The 23,183-nt window shown below is 41.5% G+C and overlaps 1 protein-coding gene across 5 annotated transcripts in view; it reads left to right on the top strand.

Moving 5' to 3' along the window:
• Window positions 1-23,183, top strand: part of Golga1 (golgin A1) — a 52,297-nt gene that overhangs the window by 3,829 nt on the left and 25,285 nt on the right. For 4 of the 5 annotated variants that reach the window (XR_012911834.1, XM_075986049.1, XM_075986047.1 and 1 more), the window contains exons 4-10: window positions 7,408-7,498; window positions 11,082-11,156; window positions 11,961-12,058; window positions 13,862-13,894; window positions 15,606-15,734; window positions 16,211-16,380; window positions 16,796-16,907. Coding sequence is in view for 4 of the 5 variants with exons in the window: in XM_075986049.1 (XP_075842164.1) it covers window positions 7,408-7,498; window positions 11,082-11,156; window positions 11,961-12,058; window positions 13,862-13,894; window positions 15,606-15,734; window positions 16,211-16,380; window positions 16,796-16,907 (708 nt within the window). In the remaining variant the exon portion in view is untranslated. Of the gene's footprint in view, window positions 1-7,407; window positions 7,499-11,081; window positions 11,157-11,960; window positions 12,059-12,272; window positions 13,586-13,861; window positions 13,895-15,605; window positions 15,735-16,210; window positions 16,381-16,795; window positions 16,908-23,183 lie in introns of those variants that run through there. The other variant, XM_075986050.1, reaches the window with a different exon arrangement.

Below are 23,183 nucleotides of genomic sequence, written 5' to 3' on the forward strand. Positions count from 1 at the left end.
TAAGAGCACTGGCTGCTCTTCCAGAGGCTCACAACCATCTGTAATGAGACCTGGTGCTCTCTTTGGCCTGCAGGCATATATGCAGGCAGAATGTTGTATACATAATAAGTAAATCTTTAAAAAAAAAAAGAGGAAGGAAAGAAAGAAATGAAATGGTATGCCGTAGTTTTCCTAGGCTTACCTTTTTTTTTTAACTTAACATTTTCCCAAAATGCATCTGTGTTCCCTGAAGCTATGGCTCATTTATTTTTACCATTGCTAAAATTTCAACATCTGAAAAGGTCATGTTTTATCTTTATTCTTCAATGACTGACTCTTGAATTGTTCCCACGGTCAGCTGAGTCTTCCTTCTCTCCTTCCTCTACCTGAGTCCAGACCCTATTTCATGGCAGAAGCTATTAGGTTATTGGATTAGAGCAATAAACTTACAAGATCAAGATTATCATTGGCTCCTGTAATTAAAAAGAACTGGAAGTGACTGATGGCCTAACTAAAGAATTTAGTTTTGATGGGAAGTGGTGGCACTCGCCTTTAATCCCAACACTTGGGAGGCAGAGGCAGGTGGATCTCTGTGAGTTTCAGACCAACCTGGTCTACAGAATAAGTTCCAGGACAGCCAGGACTGTTTCACAGAGAAATCCTGTCAGAAAGAAAAGAGAGAGACGGAGAGACAGACAGACAGACAGACAGACAGACAGACAGACAGACAGACAGAAAGAAAGAAAGAAAGAAAGAAAGAAAGAAAGAAATTAGTTTTAATGCAGAAGGACCTGCGCCTAGTGTCTAGAGTATGTTGCAAACATGGACCTGAGTTTAGGGACTCCCTGGCTTGTAGACTTTTCCAGTAACCCATTTGAATGTAAGTAATTAGGTAATCAGATCCCTCATTCCCTATCTCTGAACCCTTGTGTCCAACTGAGTATATTTTTCTAAATAGACATCTTTCCTGTAACATCTCAGATTCAAAATGAACAAATTGAATTCCTTCACTCCATCTCTAAATGTGTCTCTCATCCTCCCAAGTCCTTGAACATAAGCCATGAAAGCTTTTTAGATGCCTCCCTCCTTTGAGTTCTTAGTGCCTCAGTCAGCAAGTACTTTGGATTCCCTTTCCCTGTGTCCCCGAAACATCCCTCTCTGCTACATCAGCTAGGGCATTTACTAGTGTTTCCCTCTTATCCCAGGCTGCCCTTTTTCCTGGATAAAAGTCACCAGTCTTGATGCTCTGCCTCCAATTGCTTTCTCCCAAGATGATCTTAAAAGTAAATTTATTTATGTCTTTCAATGCTTAAAACTCTGTAGCTTTCTTCTCATTTTCAGGAACTCATATTGTGGTGTATAAACTGATGGTTTCATCTCACTCGACTTATTACGCCTATGCTGGATCCATATTTAATTTATTGAACATTCTGAAATAGACTTCATTGCTTCTTGCCTACAAATTTTTGCTTATGCTTATTTACTCTAGAGTGTCTAATGTCTCGCTTTCATACCTGTGTTCCTCTGAAAGATTCTGGGGCTTCTTTAACAGTCTCTCCTCATATATCACTTCTAGAGATTCCCTTCAACCCCAACCCTTCCCTCCTCCTGGGTTTGGTGCTAGTTTTTTCTTTCTTTATCAGTAGCATCTGATACTGTGAATTACTAGTTCGTATTCACTTGGTAGTCTCTACTAAACTAGGCATTCCATGAGAGGTAATAAAGTGAAGCACTAATAACTCGCAAAGGTCATAGGACCAAGACCTGGGTCTTAGGTCTTTTCTTTTTCTCTTGAGACATTGTCTCACTATGTAGCCATGGGTGGCCTGGAACCAACTATGTAGGCAAGGTTGGCCTTAGTCTCATGGAGATCTCCTTGCCTCTACTTCCTGGGGGTTGGGATTAAAGGCATGTGACACCATACCAAGCTGATTTTGAATTCTTGCTACATTGTTATTGTGTGACAGTGGACAGCTTCCTTCACTCTTCTTTGTTTAGTTCCCATATCTCTGAAACAAAAATAGAAATGGTATCTATCTTTATTAAAGTATGTGTCAGGGATATCCCAAATCATCCCCCAGGCTGGGTGATAGGCCAGGAGTACTCAGTGTTTTAGTGCTTGCCTAGCATACACAAAGCTTGGGTTCCATCCTCAATCCCATGAAAACAGAAATCCTATAGTACCCAGGTTTGTTTTCCATGATATTTATTGGGCTCTATATTTTTCTCTGGTCCCCTCCCTGCCTCTACTCTCCCCCCTTCAACCCTACCCCAAGGTCCCCATGCTCCCAATTTACTCAGGAGATCTTGTCGTTTTATACTTTCTACTTCCCATGTAGATTATATCTATTTAAGTCTCTCTTAGTGTCCATATTGTTGTCTAAGTTCTCTGGGATTGTGGTTTGTAGGCTGGATTTCTTTGCTTTATGTTTGTCTTTCTGTGTCTGGGTTACCTCACTCAAAATAATGTTTTCTAGTTCCATCCATTTTCCTGCAAAATTCAAGCTGTCGTTATTTTTTTCTGCTGTGTAGTACTCCACTGTGTAAATGTACCACTTTTTTTTTTATCCATTCTTTGATCAAGGGGCATTTAGGTTGTTTCCCGGTTCTGGCTATGAGAAACAAAGCTGCTATGAACATAGTTGAGCACATGTCCTTGTGTCACGATTGAGCATCCTTTGGATATATACCCAAAAGTGGTATTACTGGGTCTTGAGGAAGGTTGTTTCCCTAATTTTTGAGAAATCACCACACTGACATGCAAAAGGGTGGTACCAGCTTGCATTCCCACCAGCAATGCAGAAGTGTTCCCTTTTCCCCACAACCTCTCCAGCATAAGTTGTCATCAGTGTTTTTGATCTTGGCCATTCAGGTGTAAGATGGAATCTCAGAGTTGTTTTGATTTGCATTTCTCTGATGACTAAGGATGGTGAACATTTCCTTAAGTGTCTTTCAGCCATTTTTAGATTCCTCTGTTGAGAGTTCTCTGTTTAGGCATGTACTCCATTTTTTTATTGGATTATTTGTTCTTTTGGTGTCCAATTTCTTGAGTTCTTTGTATATTTTGGAGATCAGACCTCTGTCTGACATGAGGTTAGTGAAGATCTTTTCCCATTCTGTAGGCTGTCGTTTTGTCTTGTTGACCGTATCCTTTGCCTTTCAGAAACTTTTCAGTTTCAGGAGGTCCCATTTATTAATTGTTTCTCTCAGTGTCTGTGCTGCTGGTATTATATTTAGGAAGTGGTCCCTGTGCCAATGTGTTCAAGTGTACTTCCCACTTTCTCTTCTATAAGGTTCAGTGTGGCTGGCTTTATGTTGAGGTCTTTGACTTGAGTTTTGTGCATGGTGATAGATATGGGTCTGTTTTCATTTTTCTACATATTGATATCCAGTTATGCCAGCACCACTTGTTAAATATGCTTTCTTTTTTTCCATTTGATATTTTTTGCTTCTTTATCAAATACCAGGTGTTCAAAGATGTGTGGATTGATATCCGGGCCTGCATTCAGTTCCATTGGTCCTCCTGTCTATTCTTTGGCCATTACCAGGCTGTTTTCAGTACTGTAGCTCTGTAGTAGAGTTTGAAGTCAGGGATTGTGATGCCTCCAGAAGTTCTTTTATTGTCCCGGATTGTTTTGGCTATCCTAAGTTTTTTGCTTTTCCAAATGAAGTTGAGTACCATTCTTTCAAGGTCTTTGAAGACTTTTGCTGGGATTTTGATGGGCATTGCATTGAATCTGTAGATTGCTTTCAGTAAGATTGCCATTTTTACTATGTTAATTCTGCCTACCCAAAAGCATGGGAAGTCTTTCCACTTTCTGGTGTCTTCTTCAATTTCTTTCTTCAAAGATATAAAGTTCTTTTCATACAAGTCTTCCACTTTTTTGGTTAGAGTTATTCCAAGGTATTTTATGCTATTTGTGGCTATGGATTTTTCCTGTGGCTAATATGAAATGACCTTCTTTATGTCTTTTGACTGACTTTAGCTTGAAGTCTATTTTGTTAGATATTAGGATAGCTACACCTGCTTGTTTCTTAGGTCCATTTGATTGGTATATTTTTTTCCCAACCTTTTACTCTGAGACGATGTCTGTCTTTGAGGTTGAGATTCGTTTCTTGTATGCAAAAGAAGGATGGATTCTGTTATTGTATCCAATCTGTTAGCCTGTGCCTATTTATGGGTGAGTTGAGCCCTTTTACATTAAGGGATATTAATGACCAGTGGTTGCTGTTGCCTGTTAATTTAGTTTTCATCATTGATTTGTTAATTTGTGCTTTTTGTTCTTCTTCGGGATTTGCTGTAATGAGATCATCAATTGTCTGTGTTTTTGTTGAGTACCCAGTTCTTAGTAAGCTTTTCATAATCAACTTCTGTTGCTGCTGCTGCTGGTTAGGGAAGCCTGTTTCACCACTGTTCCTAGCATGTAACACAATGCTAAAGCCTAGGATATTTCATTCACAGTAATAATCAAAACAACTTGTGTTTATGTCCCCCACAGTTCACCACTGTTTGACATTAGGAAGAAGAACCTCTGAGAGAGGATTAAGTCAGGAGCCCTAGGTATTTAGGATCTGTGCCCTTATGAATGGCTCCAGACACTGCCTTTCCTGCTCCACCATGTAGGGTGAGGCTAAAGTGAGCCCTTCCCAAACACTGAACTATCCCAGGGCCTTGGCCTTAGACTTTTCAGATTTCAGAACTGAGAAATCCATTTCTCCATCTACAAGCTACCTATTCATGGTATCAGTTACAGCAGCTAAACAGAGAAGACAGCGGTGTGTGAGGAGTAAGTCTGTGGCAGCTTCTGTTGTAGGGACTGACAAGTATGGCTTTCTGTACCCTCGTCCAACTCTATGAAGTCAGTCACATTCACTGTTTTCCCTTGAGGAAGACAGTGTGCAGGGCGATTGTGTAGTCATCTAAGTGGTAAAACAGGTGAATCCAGTGCTGTGACTCCACAGACCTAACCGGCTGTTGATGCTGAACCTCAGGCTAAGATTCACTGGCAAAGCACCTTCCTAGCATAAGTGGGGCCATAGTTCAGTCTCTAGTACAGAATGTTTTTCTAAAGCCTTGAGTTTCTTGGTTTACTCAGTACCAGAAGAAAAAAGAAAGAAAACTGACTCCCAGTAAATATTGAATGTCATGTATATGAACAGGTAAATAAATGTTTAAAATGGTTTGTGAATTGTTCAACCTCATATAAAACCATCTTGGGGATGAAATGAAGATGCAATATGAAAGAGTGAGTATTAGTATTATTTTAAATTGTGTTTGGTGTAGTAACAGAATTCTGCATAAGTAGAAAAATACCATTCTTTAGAAATATGTTTGAGAGTTCAGAATGGAAGATTTCTGATGTCTATCGTTTGAACTTTGGCTAAATAAGAATTGAAGAAGCAAATGTGAAAAAAATCAATGTTGCTCTTGAGGGGCAAATGGAAATTGACCACTAGGCCACTCTCCCCAGTTTGCTGTTTCTGGAAACTTTTATAATAAAAGCAAAGACTTGGGTGTCATCAGGGTGACACACACCTGTAATCCTAGCGTTTCAAAGGGTGAGGAAGGAAGACTTTCATTCAAGATCAGACTGGACTACATAGGAAAACATTGTCTCAAAAAAAAAAAGGAGAAAGATTTTCTTTAAGTATTTTAAATTTTGTTTGTCCACCTCCACATGTATGTGATATATGCATATGTGTGCACATATTTGTGCAGGCATATATTTAGGCCAGAGGTCAACTTTGGGAATCTTCCTTTATTGCTGAGCCATCTCTCCAGCCCCCAGCCCGTTTTTAAAAAAATATTTTTAAGTAACTTGCCAATTAGATTTTTCTTATGAAATTTTCCTATGTGCTTGCTTGGGTTTTATATATCCCATCCCCCCACTACTTTCTTTTAAGCTAGTGAGATGGCTTAGTGGGTGAAGGCACTTGATACCAAGCCTGACAGCCTCAGTTTGAGCCGCAGGACCCACATGGTAGACAAGAACCAGCTCCTACAAACTGTCCTCTGACTTCTGCATAAATGTACACATATACACAAATAAATAAATACAAAAATAAAAAAGTCAGTATAACAGTGAGGCGTGATGACTTATGCCTTTAATCCCAGGATTCAGGAGGCTGAGGCAATAATATAACCAAGTTCAAGGCCAGCCTAAACTGCAAAAACAATAAGAAAAGAAACTGGGACTGGAAAGATGACTTGGTGAAGAACACTGACTGCTCTTCCTAAGGACCAAGGTTCAATTCCCAGCACCCATATTGCAGTTCACAACTGTCTGTAACTCCAGTTCCTGGGGACTCAACACCCTCACATGTGGAGACAAATCACCAATGCACATAAAATAAAATAATTTAACCCCCCCTCCATACACACACACACAAAGTAAGTTTTATCTTAGCAGTAACAAGTGATATCCAGAGTAATAGTAGTGGTACCCATAAACGCTTAGGTTTGGGAGTTTTTGTTGTTGTTGTTTTAAGGACAGGATTTCAACATATAACTCAGGCTAGCCTCTAAACTCCAGCTTCCTAAACTGGGATTAAAAGCCTGTGTCAACTTTGCCTGGCTTCCCATGAGTAAGTTTGTTTTTGAGACAGGGTCTCACTAATAATACCCCAGCTGTCCTGTAATCCCCTGTGTAGACCAGGCTAGCCTCAAATTCATATAGATCCACCCTCTCTGCCTCCCAGTGCTGGGATTAAAAGTGTGCACCACCCAAATTTCCCAATTTTAAAGTAATTGGCCGTTGGAGAGAAATAGATGCCTAGTCATGTATTGAGCTACTGAATATGTGTTTTCTGTGGAATTCTGGTGCAATTCAGAGATTGGGATTGATAACCCTGTGTTTTGTAAATGGGGATACTACAGCTTTACCAGCGCAAGACTTTGGTTCTTTGTTAAAGACTTCTCCCCCTTATTCCAGGAGCTTTAGAAGACAAAATGATTTCTCTTTTGTATAATGGTGTAATATAATCATAAGGAACTTTTTTATTCCATAGTATTCCTTAAAGGACTACTTTTTTTTTTTTTTTATTTTCGAGACAGGGTTTCTCTGTAGCTTTTTGGTTCCTGTCCTGGAACTAGCTCTTCTAGACCAGGCTGGCCTTGAACTCACAGAGATCTCACCTCTGCCTCCCTGCTTTCTGAGTGCTGGGATTAAAGGCGTGCGCCACCACCGCCCAGCAGGAGTACATTTTTTCAGTATTCCACACCTGCACATGACTTACCTGTTTAACAGCCCCTGTTGCCTTGTCACAGAGAGAGGTAGTGTTGCTTCCACTTCCCAGGCGAGGAGCTAAAGTCAGTTACCCTAGGAAGGTTTTAGGATTACAGTCAATTAGAATGTAATGGAAGAGAAGAGGTGTTCCTTTTCTAGCGGTGCTGGCTCACCATGTGATCTCCTTTCATCTGTCCAACAGGCTTCTGACGGAAGCAGCTCCAGAGAAGACCTCTCATCCCAGCTTTTGAGAAGAAATGAACAGATACGGAAGTTAGAGGCCAGACTTTCTGGTATGTGTTAAAAAACCATAACAGCAGACATAGGACAGATGACCCTTCCCTGCTATAAGCCTGCTTTATAGGATAACTGTAGTAACTTCCACACAGAACTTGATCTCCTTAGTCAGAAAAAAACATTCTGTGCCCTCTTTGTTACCTTGATTTTTTTTAATTTTAGTACACTGAATATTGTAAATTCAAATTGAATTTGAAAGTTGTTTGTTGTTGTTGTTGTTGTTTAGTTTTGTTTTGTTTTTCGAGACAAGATTTTTCTGTGTAACAGCCCTAGCTGGCTTTGAACTCACAGAGATCTGCCTGCCTCTGCCTCCCGAGTGCTGGGATTAAAGGCCTGCGCCACCACCTCCTGGCAAAAGCTACTGTTTTTTTCTGCTTCTGAGTTTTCTACCCATGGCTATAAAAAGTGTTTAAAGTTCATGTAGAGGTTGATATGGTAGTGCAGGCCTTTAATAATAGTACTTAGGGACACAGAAAGATTCTAAATTTAAGGCCGACCTGTAGTGGCATTTCATTTGTATTTTAACAAATCAAGTTTTCCTGAGGAGCAGAAAAGTGAAACCACCATGTTGACCAGCCTTACAGACCAGGCAGTAGTGGTGCACGTCCTTAATCCTGAACTAGAGAGGACTATAAAACGGGAGGAGACAGCTCTCAGTCTCAGTCTCGTTCTGAGATTCCTGAAGGCAGGATTACCATTTCAGACTGAGGTAGAGATAGGAGCCAGTGGCTGGCTTTTTGCTTTTCTGACCTTTAGGTTGAACCCCAATTTCCGTCTCTGGGTTTTTATTAATCGTGCTTCACCAACCTAGGCTACATAGCAAGATACTGAGGTGGCGGGGTGCTCAGAGTCAGTGTACCTGCTGGGAAGCCTGACAACCTGCATTTGATCCCTGAGACTCAGATGGAGGAAGGAGAGAACCAACTCCTTCAAGTTGTTCTCTGCTCTTCACCTACATGCATATGCACACAAAGAAAAAAAATAATGAAATTTGAAGAATCTTTTTATTTATTTTAATTTATTTTACATGCATTGGTGTGAAGGTGTCAGATGCCCTGGAACTGGAGTTACAGATAGTTGTGAGCTGCCACATGGGTGCTGGAAATTGAACTTGTGTCCTCTGGGAAGAGCAGCAAGTACTCTTAACCACTGAGCCATCTCTCCAGTCCCTAAAGAATCTTTTTTAAAAGCGAGAAAAGTGTATATAGACTAGATTTGGCCATGTTCCACTGTTAGCATACTTACTTGCAGGTGGAACGTTATTGGGACTACTGTCTATAGGGAATGATCAACAGATGTTGATGCTAGGCTGCCGCTTGGTGTGAGGGAAGCTTGCTCCAGGACTTCTCAGTGGTTTTCCTGACTTTAATACCTGCTTCTTTGGGAGAATTATATTTAGATGTAATTTTCATTACATCTCTGTCTTAGTTATTGTACTGTTGGCTGTGAAGAGGCACAATAGTCAAGGCAACTCTGAAAAAGAAAGCATTTAATTGGGGGCTTCCTTACAGTTTCAAGAGATTAGTATTATCATGGCAAGCATGCATGGTGCTGTAGAAGTAGCTGAGAGCCACGTGCAGATCCAAAAACAAAGAGAGAGACTGGGCCTGGTGAGGGTTTTTGAAACCTCAAAGCACACCCCCAATGACACACCTCCTCCAACAAGGCCTCACCTACTGCAGCAAGGCCCGTCTTCTAATCCCCTCAAATAGGGCCACTCCTTAGTGACTAAGCATTCAAATAGATGAGCCTGTGGAGGCCATTCTGTTTTGTTTTACACGTGTGGGGTGTCCCCTGCCTGCCCAGACAGTTTCTTTGAATAACAGCCCTGGAGCTTAATTTGTAGACCAGGCTGGCCTTGAACTCAGGTAGCCAGCCTTTGACTTCCAAGTGCTGAGATTAAAGGTATGCACCCCAGGCCCAGTTGAGGGCCATTCTCATTCAAACATCACAGTTTCTATTCAGTCTACAATTCACTCAGCAAGGCTTATTCATGATTAGAATTGTGAGTGTTTCTATTGGTTTTTGACAATGAACACATTATGATAGCTTCATCCTGTGTTGTGGCCCATGGTTTTTGTATATCCTTTTGGTCCTTGACTTTATGCTGATTTAATTGGGATAAAAACAGTAAACCAAAATTCACTGGATTGTATGTGAAATAGATTTGTTTAGACTACCAAGGGTCCAGAGCACTGTTCACACTGTAGTTTTCTTCAGGATCAGCTTCTTAGGGTCAGCAAGGTAAGGTGCACAGGGAGTCAGTGGTAGAACTGGAATCTATTCAAAGTAAGACTCAGACAGAACTCCAAACAGTCTGCTGAAGTCAGCTGCTACTGTCTTGTACACGTGGCCATAAAGTCGGTGGTTCTGTCTTGGTACCTGTAAACAACACCAGTAAACAGAAGTGAAATAACTGTTCTCAGTGCTGGGAAAGTACTTGTCGTGTAGTACGGGCTTTTCCCAATACAGAAAGGAGAGTAGCTGAACTTGACAATGGCAGAGTCATATAGAGTTAACATTTAGGAATTGTAATTGAGTAATGACAATGGCATCTATGTTTTATTCATCACTGTGTGCCCAGCACTTAATGCATACAAGTTACTTTAATGCTTTCTTTGAAATAGATGTGATTAGGTCAGATATGTAATTAGGTGAACACTTTTAATTCCAGCATTTTGGAGGCAGAGGTGGGTGAATCTCTGAGTGTGAGGGCAGTCAGGTCTACAGAGGAAGTCCCAGGACAGCCAGGGCTACACAGAGAAATTCTGCCTCAGAGAGAGGGAGAAAGGCTAGGTGGGAGGCAGGGAGAAAGAGAAAAAAGGAGAGGGAATAGATGTGATTATTATCAGCTAACATATGAAGATTCCAGATGAGTAATTTACTTAAGATCCCTAGCTAAGAAATGACACAGTTGGGATTTGAACTACTTCTAATTTTATACCATATCATACTGCTTTCTTTGGAACCCCGGGTAATTCCTTCCCCTTTGAGGTGGCATCCACCTCTCAGTTTCTGGAGAAAGAGAGCACACCCGCACCATAAAGGCAGTTCTGTGCTAAGGTGTTTGCTGTTTGTCTACCACTGCCTCTCAGCTGTGTGGTCTGCAAGTGGGCTTTTAGTGAACACCCCTGATCTGCTGTCCTGCAACAGGGAATGGGAACTGTCTTAGTCACCGTTCTATTGTTGGTGACTAAGCATTCAAATACATGAGCCTATGGGCCATTCTCATTCAGATCACCACAGGAGTAGTGAAACTTAGAACTGAGTAATGAAGATGATGGTGGGTTTTCCATAGCAGGGAACCTCCAATGGCCCAGCCTGGCCTACCTGTTGTTCTCTGTCAAGGCTAAACAAATCTACCTTATTGTACTCATTGTTTACACCATGGAAAGTTTGTACTATTCCTGCTTGCCTGTGTCATTCATTGCTAATGGAGGCTTTCTTCCTAGTTTTCCTTAACAGTACTGGTTTTCAGATTAAGAAAATCATCATCATTTTCATTCATTTTGTTTGTTTAATTAACTTCCTTTCCTAATGTTTGTCCACTCCTGGTATGTGCATCCCTCCTCACCCAAGACTATGCTGAACAGGTCCGAAACTTGCAGAAGATAAAAGAGAAGCTTGAAATTGCATTAGAAAAACACCAAGATTGTACGTATTTCTTTTCCTGCTTTCTTTAATCTTTTCAGGCTTTAGCTTTTTAAATGAATTAGTATATTGTTCTGTGTGTCCATCAGAACTCATCCCTATTTTATAGTGTACTTAATCAGATTGATAACAGTGTTTGACTAGAATTTATCAAGTATAAGTGTATTTCTGTTGCTTTTGTGGGCATATTTCTTAAGAGGGGATCATTTTGTGCTCACCTCTGTCGAGTTGACCCACTTACTGATTGCCCTTGAGTCTAACCTAGAAGAATATTCTCAGTGTAGTTTCATTACTGTTATACTGATCAACTGTGGAAAAGCTCTGACATCACTGTAGCAACAACAGAATGGACATATATTTTGTTAAATTGCCCTGACCTATCCCAATTTAAGTTTTCCTTGGGTATTGTCATCTAAGGAAGATGTTACAGAAAGAAGAAAGAAAATGAAGAATGCTTTTGTTTTGGTATTGTTGTTATTGGTTTTGATTTTTTTATTGTTTTTCAATTCTGTTGAAGAGGTAGTAGCTGTCACTTCACAGCAACCACAGTAGGTAGTGCTTTCTGCCCCTCACCTGTGTGATGTCTTCACTGTTACAGAAGGCAAAAGTAAGGAACCAGACAGCAAACTAAGCTCATCTTACCAGGGCAGAAAGGTTCTGGGAAATCAAGTTTCTCACAGTCTCATAATCCATTTCTATGGCCTTGCCTTTCTCATTTGGTGGCATTTGTAAACTACTCACATGGGCTGTTTGTCATGTTGTTTCTGAAGTATTTCCATATCTCAAATAGAGCCTCTTTGTTAACAGCTTCCATGCGGAAATTTCAAGAGCAGAATGAGACATTCCAAGCCAACAGAGCCAAAATGGCAGAAGGACTGGCTCTGGCATTAGCCAGGAAGGACCAGGTATTTTCTGTGTGGTACTGCCCAAGGCTAGGGAAAGATTTCATTTAGGGATGGAGATCCAAGTAAAGTCTTTACAACCTAGAAGGAAAAGAATGAATATAAGTTTTTTTGTTTCTTTAAGATTTATCTGTACTTATGTGTGTTGGTATCTTGCCTGCCTGTGTAGGTGTACCAGATCCTCTGGAACTGGGGTTACAGATGACTGAGCTGCAGTGTGGTTGCTGGGAATTGAACCCAGGTCTTCTGGAAGAGCAGCCAGTGCTCTCAACTGCTGAGCTATCTCTCCAGCCACTAATATAAGTTCTTTAAGGATTCATTTGACCTTTTCTTACGAAGTCAGACTTGACAGTTTAATCATAAAATGTGTCCAGAATGCTCTCTCTGTGCATCTTTGTAAAATACAGACAGAAATGGATGTGTCCGTTATCTACTAGTTAGCCTACAAATGAGTAAAGGGTCTCATCCTCTAAAAAGTTGTCCCCAAACCTACACCCACAGATACCTGCCCTTCCAGTGTGAGATGCTGTCACTCTTATCACAAAGCCCTCTGTCTCTTTATCCCAAACCAAGTATAGACAGAAGGGGACTCTTTAAAAAAAAAATTCATGTACTTTATGTATACACCAGAAGAAGGAATCTGACCCCATTACAGATGGTTGTGAGCCACCATGTGGTTACTGGGAATTGAACTCAGGGCCTCTGGAAGAGTTGTCAAATGCTCTAAACCACTGAGCCATCTCTCCAGTTCCCAGAAGGGGACTCTCAGTTTCCATAGAAACAGCTACTGAGAGATGCTAAATAAATGACAACAAAGGGTAAAGTAAGCCAGGTGTGCTGCACACCTATAATCTCAACACTTAAGGTGCATACAGGAAGATCAGGTGTTCAAGGCCAACCTGACCTAGATGAACCCTGTCTCCATAATAATAAAGACAAAACAAAAAATTTAAAAGGGAAAAATAATATTACATTAACTATTGGGGTGTGTTTGATATAGTCAGTAGTGTTTTGGTTTTTTGTGGTTGTTATTGGGGTTTGTTTGTTTTGGGGTTTTTTCAAGACAAGGTTTCTCTGTAACTCTAGCTGTCCTGGAATTCACTCTGTAGAGCAGGCTGGCCTCCAACACAGAGATCCACCTGCCTTTGCCTCCTGAATGCTGAGATTAAAGGCATGCACCTCCTCTGCCCAGCTAGTCAGTATTGTTTTAATTAGGGTATCATCAGTGTTTTATAGTGACAATCTTTATCACTATAGATGAGTGGTATTTGTTTTAAATTATAAATATTAAAGAATCATTTACAACTATGGTGTGAATATATGTAAATGTGAGAGAAAACAATCTAAAAGTAGTATATTCTGATTAGCAGCTATTGAAATTGGTTCTTTTTTACCAGTGTTATTTTCCTTGTATTCTGTGGTTTGTGAATAAAGAATATAATAACTCCTCTTTTTTGTCATACACCAGAGAATCAAGCCAAGGGCACGGATTATTACCAAATACTGTTGGTCATGATCCCTAGACTTTCAGTAAGTTGATGTCTTAAGCATCAGCCTTGTGACCTGACTCAGTGGTCTAGCTGCCCAATGTCACAAAATAATAGCAGTGTTCATGGGTAACTCTTTTAGGACATTTAGCTTTCTTAATACTGAACCAATTTTGTGGGTATTTTTTGCTTATTTATGTTGCTATTTCTCATTCCCTTTTTTGGTTGATGGATAACTTTTAAGAGCTGGTTGTTTTCTGAGTCTCGACATTGCAGATTCTCTTCCCTGGAAACTACTTCTCCTCTTGTTTTGTTTTAGGAATGGTCAGAAAAGATGGACCAGCTTGAAAAGGTTAGTCATATTTGTTGTATGAATGCTAGCATTATCTCTGGGACTTAGGAAATGTTTTCTTCAGCCAGGCCTCATTGGTAAAGGCCTGTAACCCCGGCTACTTGGTAGACTGAAGCAGGAGGATTGCAAGGTCAAAGCCTGCCCTGACTACAGAGTAAGTTCAAGACCAGCCCAAGTAGCTTAACAAAGCTCTAGGTTTAAAAAAAAAGAAAAAAGAAAGATTGCTTGTTAAATTCATGCATATGTTACATGTATCTGTGTAACTATGTGTGCAGGTGTCCTTGGAGGCCATGGACCCCCCTGGAGCTGGAGTCACAATTAGTTGTGAGCTACTTGCCATGAGTACTGGAAACCAAACTTGGCTCCTCTGGAATAGCAGAAAGTGCTTTTAACCACTGAGCCAGTCACTTTAATTCTTTCAAAATTAGAAGTGGGAGCTAGCAAGATGGTTCAGTGTGTAAAGGTACTTGGTGCCAAGCCTGATGCTTAAGTTCAGTCTCCAGATCCCACATGGTGAAAGGAGAGAACATCGCCCACAAGTTGTTCTCTGACCTACACATATATATACTCTGGCACACCCAGGTCCACGTTCACACAAACTTACATACATAAATAATAAACATTAATAAAAACAAATCTCACATATTGTGCAAAAAAGAAAAGTTTAAAAAGAACTAAGCATATAGATTAGTAGTAGAGTGCCTGTCTAGCATGTGTAAGGCTCTAGTTTCAATCCCAGGGAACCAGAAGGAAGTAGGAGGTGGGAGTACTGTTCTCCCCAGTATCCAGCTCACAATACTGGTTGTGATAGTACCTCCTGGAAGCATAACACTGAGTGATTAGATTGACTTCAACAGCCTGCCTCTTACTCTTCCACAGTGGGCATTCTGGGTGTCCTTATTAGCCCTTTCTGCTATATTCCCAACCCTCACTTCTTCCTTTTACCTGAGGGCTGGTTGTTGCCGCATCACCTGGGCTTGGTGCTTTGACTTTGAGTGGCCACTTGAGAACACTAGAAGAATGATCGTGGAAAGAGGATCATTCACGTGTCTGTTCCTCAGCTTTGTCCACATGGGGTTCCTCGGATTTCCTTAATCCCATGGTCAAAAATTTAAGCTTCTTTTGGCCTGTTGGTTCAGATGGATACTCTGAGATGTTTTTTCTCATAACTGTTCCCTCTTGTTAGTGCCCTAACAGTTACTACTATAATACTCCTATAGGTGTCTGTACTCACAGGTTTGAGTAATCATCTTATGAAACCATTCTCAAGATCCCTAAATTGACCGTGCTGTCTGTTGGTTTGTGGGCGCTGACTGATCCTGTAGTCACATTGGGAACGCTGCCTAACAGAACAGTCAGGAAGCCAGAATGTTTCTCAGAGCTTAGCACTGAGGAGCCAGAGATGACATGGTTGTGACAGGACTATTGTTTCGTGGGCTTTAGAGGCATAGTTGTTGCTACATAAGTAAAGCCCCGTCTCAAAATAATGTCTGGGGGCTGGACACATAGGGAAAGGCTCTTATAGCCAAATCTGTCGACCTGAGTTTGATCCCTGGAACCCACAAATAATCATTTGACCTCCACACATGTGTTATGGCTTGTATGCATATATCTACAGATGCCCAGTGTGAAAACAATTTAAAATGTTCTTATTTTACAATACAGATTTCTAATTCCTGGGTTGCCTAAGTTAGTGTCTTCTTGCAAACAGGATAAAAGATATCTGACAACTCAGCTGCAGGAAATGAAGAATCAGAGCCTGAGCCTTTTTCAAAAGAGAGATGAAATTGATGAGTTAGAAGGGTTCCAGCAGCAGGAGATGAGCAAAGTAAAACACATGGTAGGTGTTTCTGTTCCAGAGTTCAGGAATCGTACCGGGAAGCAATGAGTCCTTGTGCCTCACTCTCATGGCTGTAAGCACCTTCACAGTCTTTGATACTAACCACATTGCAGTGTTTTCTGATTTATTCAAAGTGGAAAAGTTGTATTTGAAATGTATCTTTCACACCTTCTATTTGTGTAAGAACTGCACATTAGCCCAGTGCTCAGCCCACAGAAAAGTCTTTCTCTGTGTTTGTAGGGGTATGGGGTGGTGAGCCAGGGGTGGCTCCATATGCTACAGCATGCGTGCAGAGGTCAGAGGACAGCTTTCAGAGTCCATTCTCTCTTTGCGCAATGGGACCTAGGGATTGAATTGAGGTGACCTAGCTTGTACAGCAAGTTCCTATACCCACTGAACCATCTCAGTGGCCTGATCATTTATTCAAATTGTGTTTCTTAGCGGTGGCCTAATAGGACATTATGTCTTCTTATCAGCTTTTAAGAAAAGAAGAAAGCTTGGGGAAAATGGAGCAAGAGTTGGAAGCACGAACCAGGGAACTTAATCGCACTCAGGAGGAATTGGTTACTTCCAATCAGATTTCATCTGACTTAAGCCAGCAGCTAGAAGAATTGCAGAGACACTGCTCTACGCTGGAAGAACAGAGGTTCTCGCTTGGTCTGTGGGGCCTTTGGGAGAGGTGTTGGTGTACCATTGCTATAGCCACCCACATGTCCCCATTGCTCATCAGAGCTCTTTCTGATCAGTGCTGGCAAAGCCTTCTGGATTTGTCCTCAGGCCCTCCATGCCATCACAGAGTAGGCACACGGCCATTCCGGCCCTGCCGAGCACTACAGTCAGATTTGAGTTGTAAAGTTATTGAGTACTCAAAGACAGATCAGAATTCCTTGGTGGTCTTCCTGCTTCTGAAAGCCAAAGAGCTTTTTCACAGAGATAAACTTAGTGTGCTGTAATAACACGTCCAGCCTGAAATATAAGGAGTTGTGTGCATTCTTCCTTTGGCAAGTGTGCCATAGAGGAAATACCAAAATTTGCTCATTGTCTGTTTTCTTTCAATGAAGAGATCATGTGATATCTTCAAAAGCATGTGCAGAACATAAGATTGTAGTCCTGGAACAAAAGGAACAAGAGCACCAAGCATTCATTCAGCAGCTTTCTGTTGATTTGCAAAAGGTAAGCACAGCAGCATAAGTAATAATCTCCCGCTGGAGTGCGTGCTTCTTGAGTGGACCATAGATCCTACTTCCTGTTCTGGCAGGCTGCACTCCTGTGGGACCACTACTCAGCAGGTTGCTTAACAGAAAAGACAGCATTTCCAGGTGTGGTGGCACATACCTGTAGTCAAGGGACTTTGGAAACTAAGGCAGATTTACTGGGCCTAGACATTTGAGGCTGGCTTTGAAAACAATGTGCACTATCAATTTTTATATATATATATACACACACACACACATATATATATATATATTAAAAACTGGAAGAAGTGAAGGAGGAACAGAAAATTGTATCCTAGCAGAAATTCTCAAAGGGTAATATTTATTTGTTTTGTTTTGATTGGCAATCTAAATTGCTTAAAGTGATTTAGAACTTAGAATTCTCCAAACTCATTCTCCCAGATAGCTGAGATTAACAGTTTGTGTCACTGTCTCCATATAAAGTGTATCATTTGTTCTGCCCATGTCTTATGGGCCTGAAAGTATAGTGCATCTATAGAACACTTGCTTAGCATGAGGCCCTGAGTTCAGTACTTACCGCCTTAAAGAAAAATAGTATTATGTATGTCTTAAAGTACCACATAATAGACCTTGAGTAGAAGAGTGTCACTGACATGGCCACAGTTGGATTAGGACTTCCATTGGTTTTTTTTTTCTAGTTTTGTTTCTCATTTAGCTAAAAGACATTTTATTGCCCAGTAGGCAAAAAGTATAGGCCTGTGTTAAATTCTGAGAATACATAGATGAACATAACACCAAAGTGAAAGACTACGTGTGTGTGTGTGTGTGTGTGTGTGTGTGTGTGTGTGTGTGTGTGTGTGTTAGAAGTCAACCCACAGTAGTCAGTTCTCTTTCATTCCCCACGTAGGTCCTAAGAATCAAACTAGGTTGAACTGGAAAGATGGTTCAATGGTTAAGAGCACTGGCTGCTCTTCCAGAGGACCTAGGTTCAATTCCCAGCACCCACATGATAGCTTATAACTGTAACTCTAGTTCCAAGGGACCCAACACCCTCAGACGGTGAAACACCAGTGCACATAAAAATAAATCTTAAAAATAAATATAATAGACTTTTTATTTATTTTCTTTAATACTTATTTATTTATTTATTTATTAAGTATACAGTATTCTGTCTGCTTGCATGCCTGCAGGTCCGAAGAGGGCACCAGACCTCATTACATATGGTTGTGAGCCACCGTGTGGTTGCTGGGAATTGAACTCAGGACCTTTGGAAGAACAGGTGCTCTTAACCACTGAGCCATTTCTCCAGCCCTATAATAGACTTTTTAAAAGTATCAAACTAGGTCATAAGGTTTGGTGGCAGACCTTAACCTGCTGAGCTGTCTCATCAGCCCTGAAGGGCTATTCTATCCAGTTCTTTTTTCCATACTATATATACTTTAAAGGGTTTTTTGTGTATTTTATGTATGTAAGTATTTTGTCTGCATGTACATCTGCACACCAGAAGAGGGTATCAGTTCTCTCTATAGATGGTTGTGAGTCACCATGTGGTTGCTGGGAATCGAACTCAGGACCTCTGGAGGAGCAGCCATTGCTTTTAACTGCTGAACCATCTCTCTAACCACATCTAATATATTTTGATCATATTCTTTTCCCGCACCCAACTTCTCATAGATTTCCCCCACCCCCACCCCTACCTACCTACCCAACTTCATGTTCTCTCTCTCTCTCTCTCTCTCTCTCTCTCTCTCTCTCTCTCTCTCTGTTTTTCTGTCATTAATTTACAATCTTATCTAGTATAAGCATTCCAGAGTTTACTCCCTTTGGTTCTTGTAAACATTCTTTATGTCTGTTAAAGGGATGAATTAAGCTTCCTTATTTCTTATGTAACTGGTGCCTTACTATAAAGAAAAGTACAGCAAATCCAGATCCAAAGTACATGGTCCTCATAGCCAACAACTGCCTTTTGTCTTCTATGAAAAATGGCAAATTCTTCCCTGGGCCCTCCTCGTAGTGGCTGTGACTAGCCCTGGAGGAGATGACCCTCCAGATGCTCTGGCCCCACAAGGCTCTGCTGGAAAGTAACTCATGAGGTACACAGAGACAGAAGGAAAAATAGCCGTATCTCTAGTCTCCTCGCCACCCTGAGACAGAAGGAAGAATAGCCGTATCTCTCAAGTCTCCTCGCCACCCTGAGACAAAAGGAAGAATAGCCGTATCTCTAGTCTCCTCGCCACCCTGAGACAGAAGGAAGAATAGCCGTATCTCTAGTCTCCTCGCCACCCTGCTATCCTTCTTTTTTTTTTCTTAAAAGAAAAAGAGGGGGCCGGAGAGATGGCTCAGAGATTAAGAGCATTGCCTGCTCTTCCAAAGGTCCTGAGTTCAATTCCCAGCAACCACATGGTGGCTCACAACCATCTGTAATGGGGTCTGGTGTCCTCTTCTGGCCTGCAGGATACACACAGACAGAATATTGTATACATGGTTAGACACTGTTACAGAAAAGAGGCGGGAGGAGCAGTAAATTTGTAATATATAAATTAATGTGTGTGGTACAAGGTCCCTACCCTTCTTTAAATTAATATACATTGTTTTCCCACAGAGGCTTTCAGTTTGTTTATAGAATTCAAACATCTTATGCTCACAAGGAAAAACTCAAGCCCCAAATAAGCATATAGATTTTTTCTTTTTTTAAGTAGGTAATTTATTTATTATTATTTTTATTGAGCTATATTTTCTCTCTGCTCCCCTACATTCCTCCCCCTCCCTTTCTACCCTTTCCCTTGATCCCCACGCCCCCAATTTACTCGGGAGAGCTTGGTTTTTTTTTTTTCTCCTTCCTATGTAGATTAGATCCATGTATATCTCTCTTAGGGTCCCTTTTGAAGTCACGTAGATTTTTCAAGCACATAAGATATATCGGGGAGACTGCATCTCTAGCCAAGAGCCAAGGAAGTCTTCCCAGAGGAAGTAGCATGACAAGGATAAGTAAGACACCCAGAGGGTAGAAAGCAAAGGGTACAAAGTCCTCCTGAAACCCTTTATTTCTGGTAGAACCATCCACTATCCACCTTTTCTGTTTTTAAGACAGGGTCTCCTTATTGCCTTGCCTGGCTTAGAACTGGCCTGGAACTCCCAGGACAGACTCTAAAGCTACCAGAAAAACCCTGTCTTGACAAACACACAAAAAAAAAAACTGCCCTCAGAGGTTGTCCTTCCTTTGCCTTACAAGTGCTGGACTACAAGGCATGCACTCTCTCGCCTGCTCATCAACGTTTTTAGAATTGAGAGAAAAGGCCCAGGAATGTCAAGTCTGTAGTCTTAGAGGTTCCGTCCTTTGTGAAAATGCTGAGGCTTCCTATGTACTTGGCTGTATTCTAGCTATTAGAAACACCGTGGTAAGCAGAACACATACTGCCCCTGCCTATATGCCGGCTATTAGAAACACCGCGGTAAGCAGAACACATACTGCTCCTGCCTATATGCCGGCTATTAGAAACACCGTGGTAAGCAGAACACATACTGCCCCTGCCTATATGCCGGCTATTAGAAACACCGTGGTAAGCAGAACACATACTGCCCCTGCCTATATGCCGGCTATTAGAAACACCGCGGTAAGCAGAACACATACTGCCCCTGCCTATATGCTGGCTATTAGAAACACCGTGGTAAGCAGAACGCATACTGCCCCTGCCTATATGCCGGCTATTAGAAACACCATGGTAAGCAGAACGCATACTGCCCCTGCCTATATGCCGGCTATTAGAAACACCGTGGTAAGCAGAACACATACTGCCCCTGCCTATGTGCCGGCTATTAGAAACACCGTGGTAAGCAGAACGCATACTGCCCCTGCCTATATGCCGGCTATTAGAAACACCGTGGTAAGCAGAACACATACTGCCCCTGCCTATATGCCGGCTATTAGAAACACCATGGTAAGCAGAACACATACTGCCCCTGCCTATGTGCTGGCTATTAGAAACACCGTGGTAAGCAGAACGCATACTGCCCCTGCCTATGTGCTGGCTATTAGAAACACCGTGGTAAGCAGAACGCATACTGCCCCTGCCTATGTGCTGGCTATTAGAAACACCGTGGTAAGCAGAACGCATACTGCCCCTGCCTGTATGGTGCCTGTAGTCTTGACAGTCAACAGATGTAACCAGTAGTAACATCCGTGTATAATGAGTAACTTCAGTGAGTGCACTGAAGGAAGACTGAGATGCTGTGGGAGCCTGGACGGGGCATCAGATCAGACCTCCACATTGGGATCATACTGTTTGCCTTCAGACATTGACACCCAGTGATGCCCTGATGGAATGGGACAGGATGGATGAAAGGAAAACCCTGAGACAAGTAAAGAAACTGGCACATTAAGGGCCTGGCAGAGAGCTGGAAAGGGACCACAGAGAAGAGTGCATTCATTTGACTGTAGGACAGAGAATACTGAAAGGGCCTTCCCTTTCAAAAAAAAAAAATGTGCAAAGTGCTGATGGCTTAAAATTTTAAATTATTTTTTATCATGTGTGCATTTGTGAATCTGTACCATTGCAAATATGTGGAGGTCAGATGACAGCCTTCAGGAGTCAGTTCTCTCCTTCCATCATGTGAGTCCTCGGGACTGAACTCAGCAGCAGGTGCCTTTACATACTAAGCCATCTCGCCAGCCCATTATGGTACCATTCCTAAGATCCATAGCAAATGGACGTTGGACAAACTTAACAAATAGTGAGGAGATTGACAAAACTGAATCCCTTGGTTCCTGGCTTGAGCATATGAGCTGCTGACACTGCCAGCCATTACTCAGAGGACACTACCAGATGTATAAAAATAAGGGTGAGGCAGAAAATGTCATGAACTGCTGACTCCCCATATATGTATTCTCGAGGATGAGAAAACAGTATTTTGGTACAAAGCTTCTATGTGTCCTTCAGAAACAAGCACAAACTGGCCATTTTGGCACATACCCTTCATCCCAGCGCTTGAGAGTCTGGGGCCAGCCTGTTCTACATGGTGAGGCTTTGTCTCGAAATAATAATAATAACAATAATAATAATGCACAAGCCAGAGATTGTTTTGTTTTTTTAATTTTATTTTGTGTATGAGTGTTCTGTATATGTACCTGCAGGCCAGAAGAAGGCGTCAGATTATATTATAGATGGCTGTGAGCCACCATGTGGTTGCTGGGAATTGAACTTGGAACCTCTAGAAGAGCAGCTATTGCCCTTAAGCTCTGAGACATCTCTCCAGCCCCCTGCCATAGATTGTTTTAATTCTTGGTTTGTTTTATATTTTTACCCTATTTGATTCCTATACAGTATCTTTATTTGTTCTCATCCTTCTTAGGATTATATAAATGAAATCATGCTGTAAGTGTTCTAAATCTTGCTGTTTGTCTTGTTGAGACAGAGTCAAACTCACTATGTAAACCAGGCTGGCCTTCCATTCACAAAGATTCCACTGTCTTTGCCTTCTGAGTGCTTCGATTAAGTTGTACACTACCACACCCACCCCACTTCTGTGTCCCCGGTCTAATGTAGCTCTTGTTTTAGATGAAGTTTAGATGTAACTAGAGAAAGGTGAAGAAGGAGACTTAGGAAATGAGCAGGTTTGGCAGCAGGGAGCATGTTTGGTAGTAGTGCCATTAGTTAGCCCCTGGTGTTGTGTTGAAGGCCATAGCACAACCAGACCAAAAGTACTGTAAGATGCAATCCATAAGAAGACTAACTGGAATTTTGGCAACTTGATTCTTTTTCTGACCCCATCTTGATGTTCTACTAATCAGCACTGTAACCTGTGTAAGATGGTTGGTCTTCAGTGGAAAGGGTCACCATGGTGTCCGTCAAGTTCAGAGAGCTGACAACTGAATGAGCGCAGGCCTAGAGTCTGAACCCTTACTGTGTGGCTGAGCTCTGACACAATGAAGAGTGGTTATAAGGACTGGAGATAATGGGAAATGCTCGTACATGCTTGCATGCTGCTGCTTTGCAAGTATTTCTGTTGCCTGGGCTTTGTGGTACAATGGGAGATCTGTGGGATACATCATTATAGGCTTTCTTGTCTTAACACTCATCTCTCCTGTGTTATCTACTTTGTGAATATTTTATTTTATTGTGAATGTTTACCCCAGCATCCAGGGCACAGGTTTCAGGTGTGTCTTCAGCCTTTCTGGTCCCTCTACCCAGTTTCCTGATCCAGATGAACTTTGTCTTAACTCTTGGCATGTGTTGTTTATTCTACTAAAACAACCTTAAGGGAGAAAGAATTTATC

This window comes from Microtus pennsylvanicus, chromosome 9 (genome assembly GCF_037038515.1).
Source record: "Microtus pennsylvanicus isolate mMicPen1 chromosome 9, mMicPen1.hap1, whole genome shotgun sequence".
In the NCBI taxonomy this organism is placed as follows: Eukaryota; Metazoa; Chordata; class Mammalia; order Rodentia; family Cricetidae; genus Microtus; species Microtus pennsylvanicus.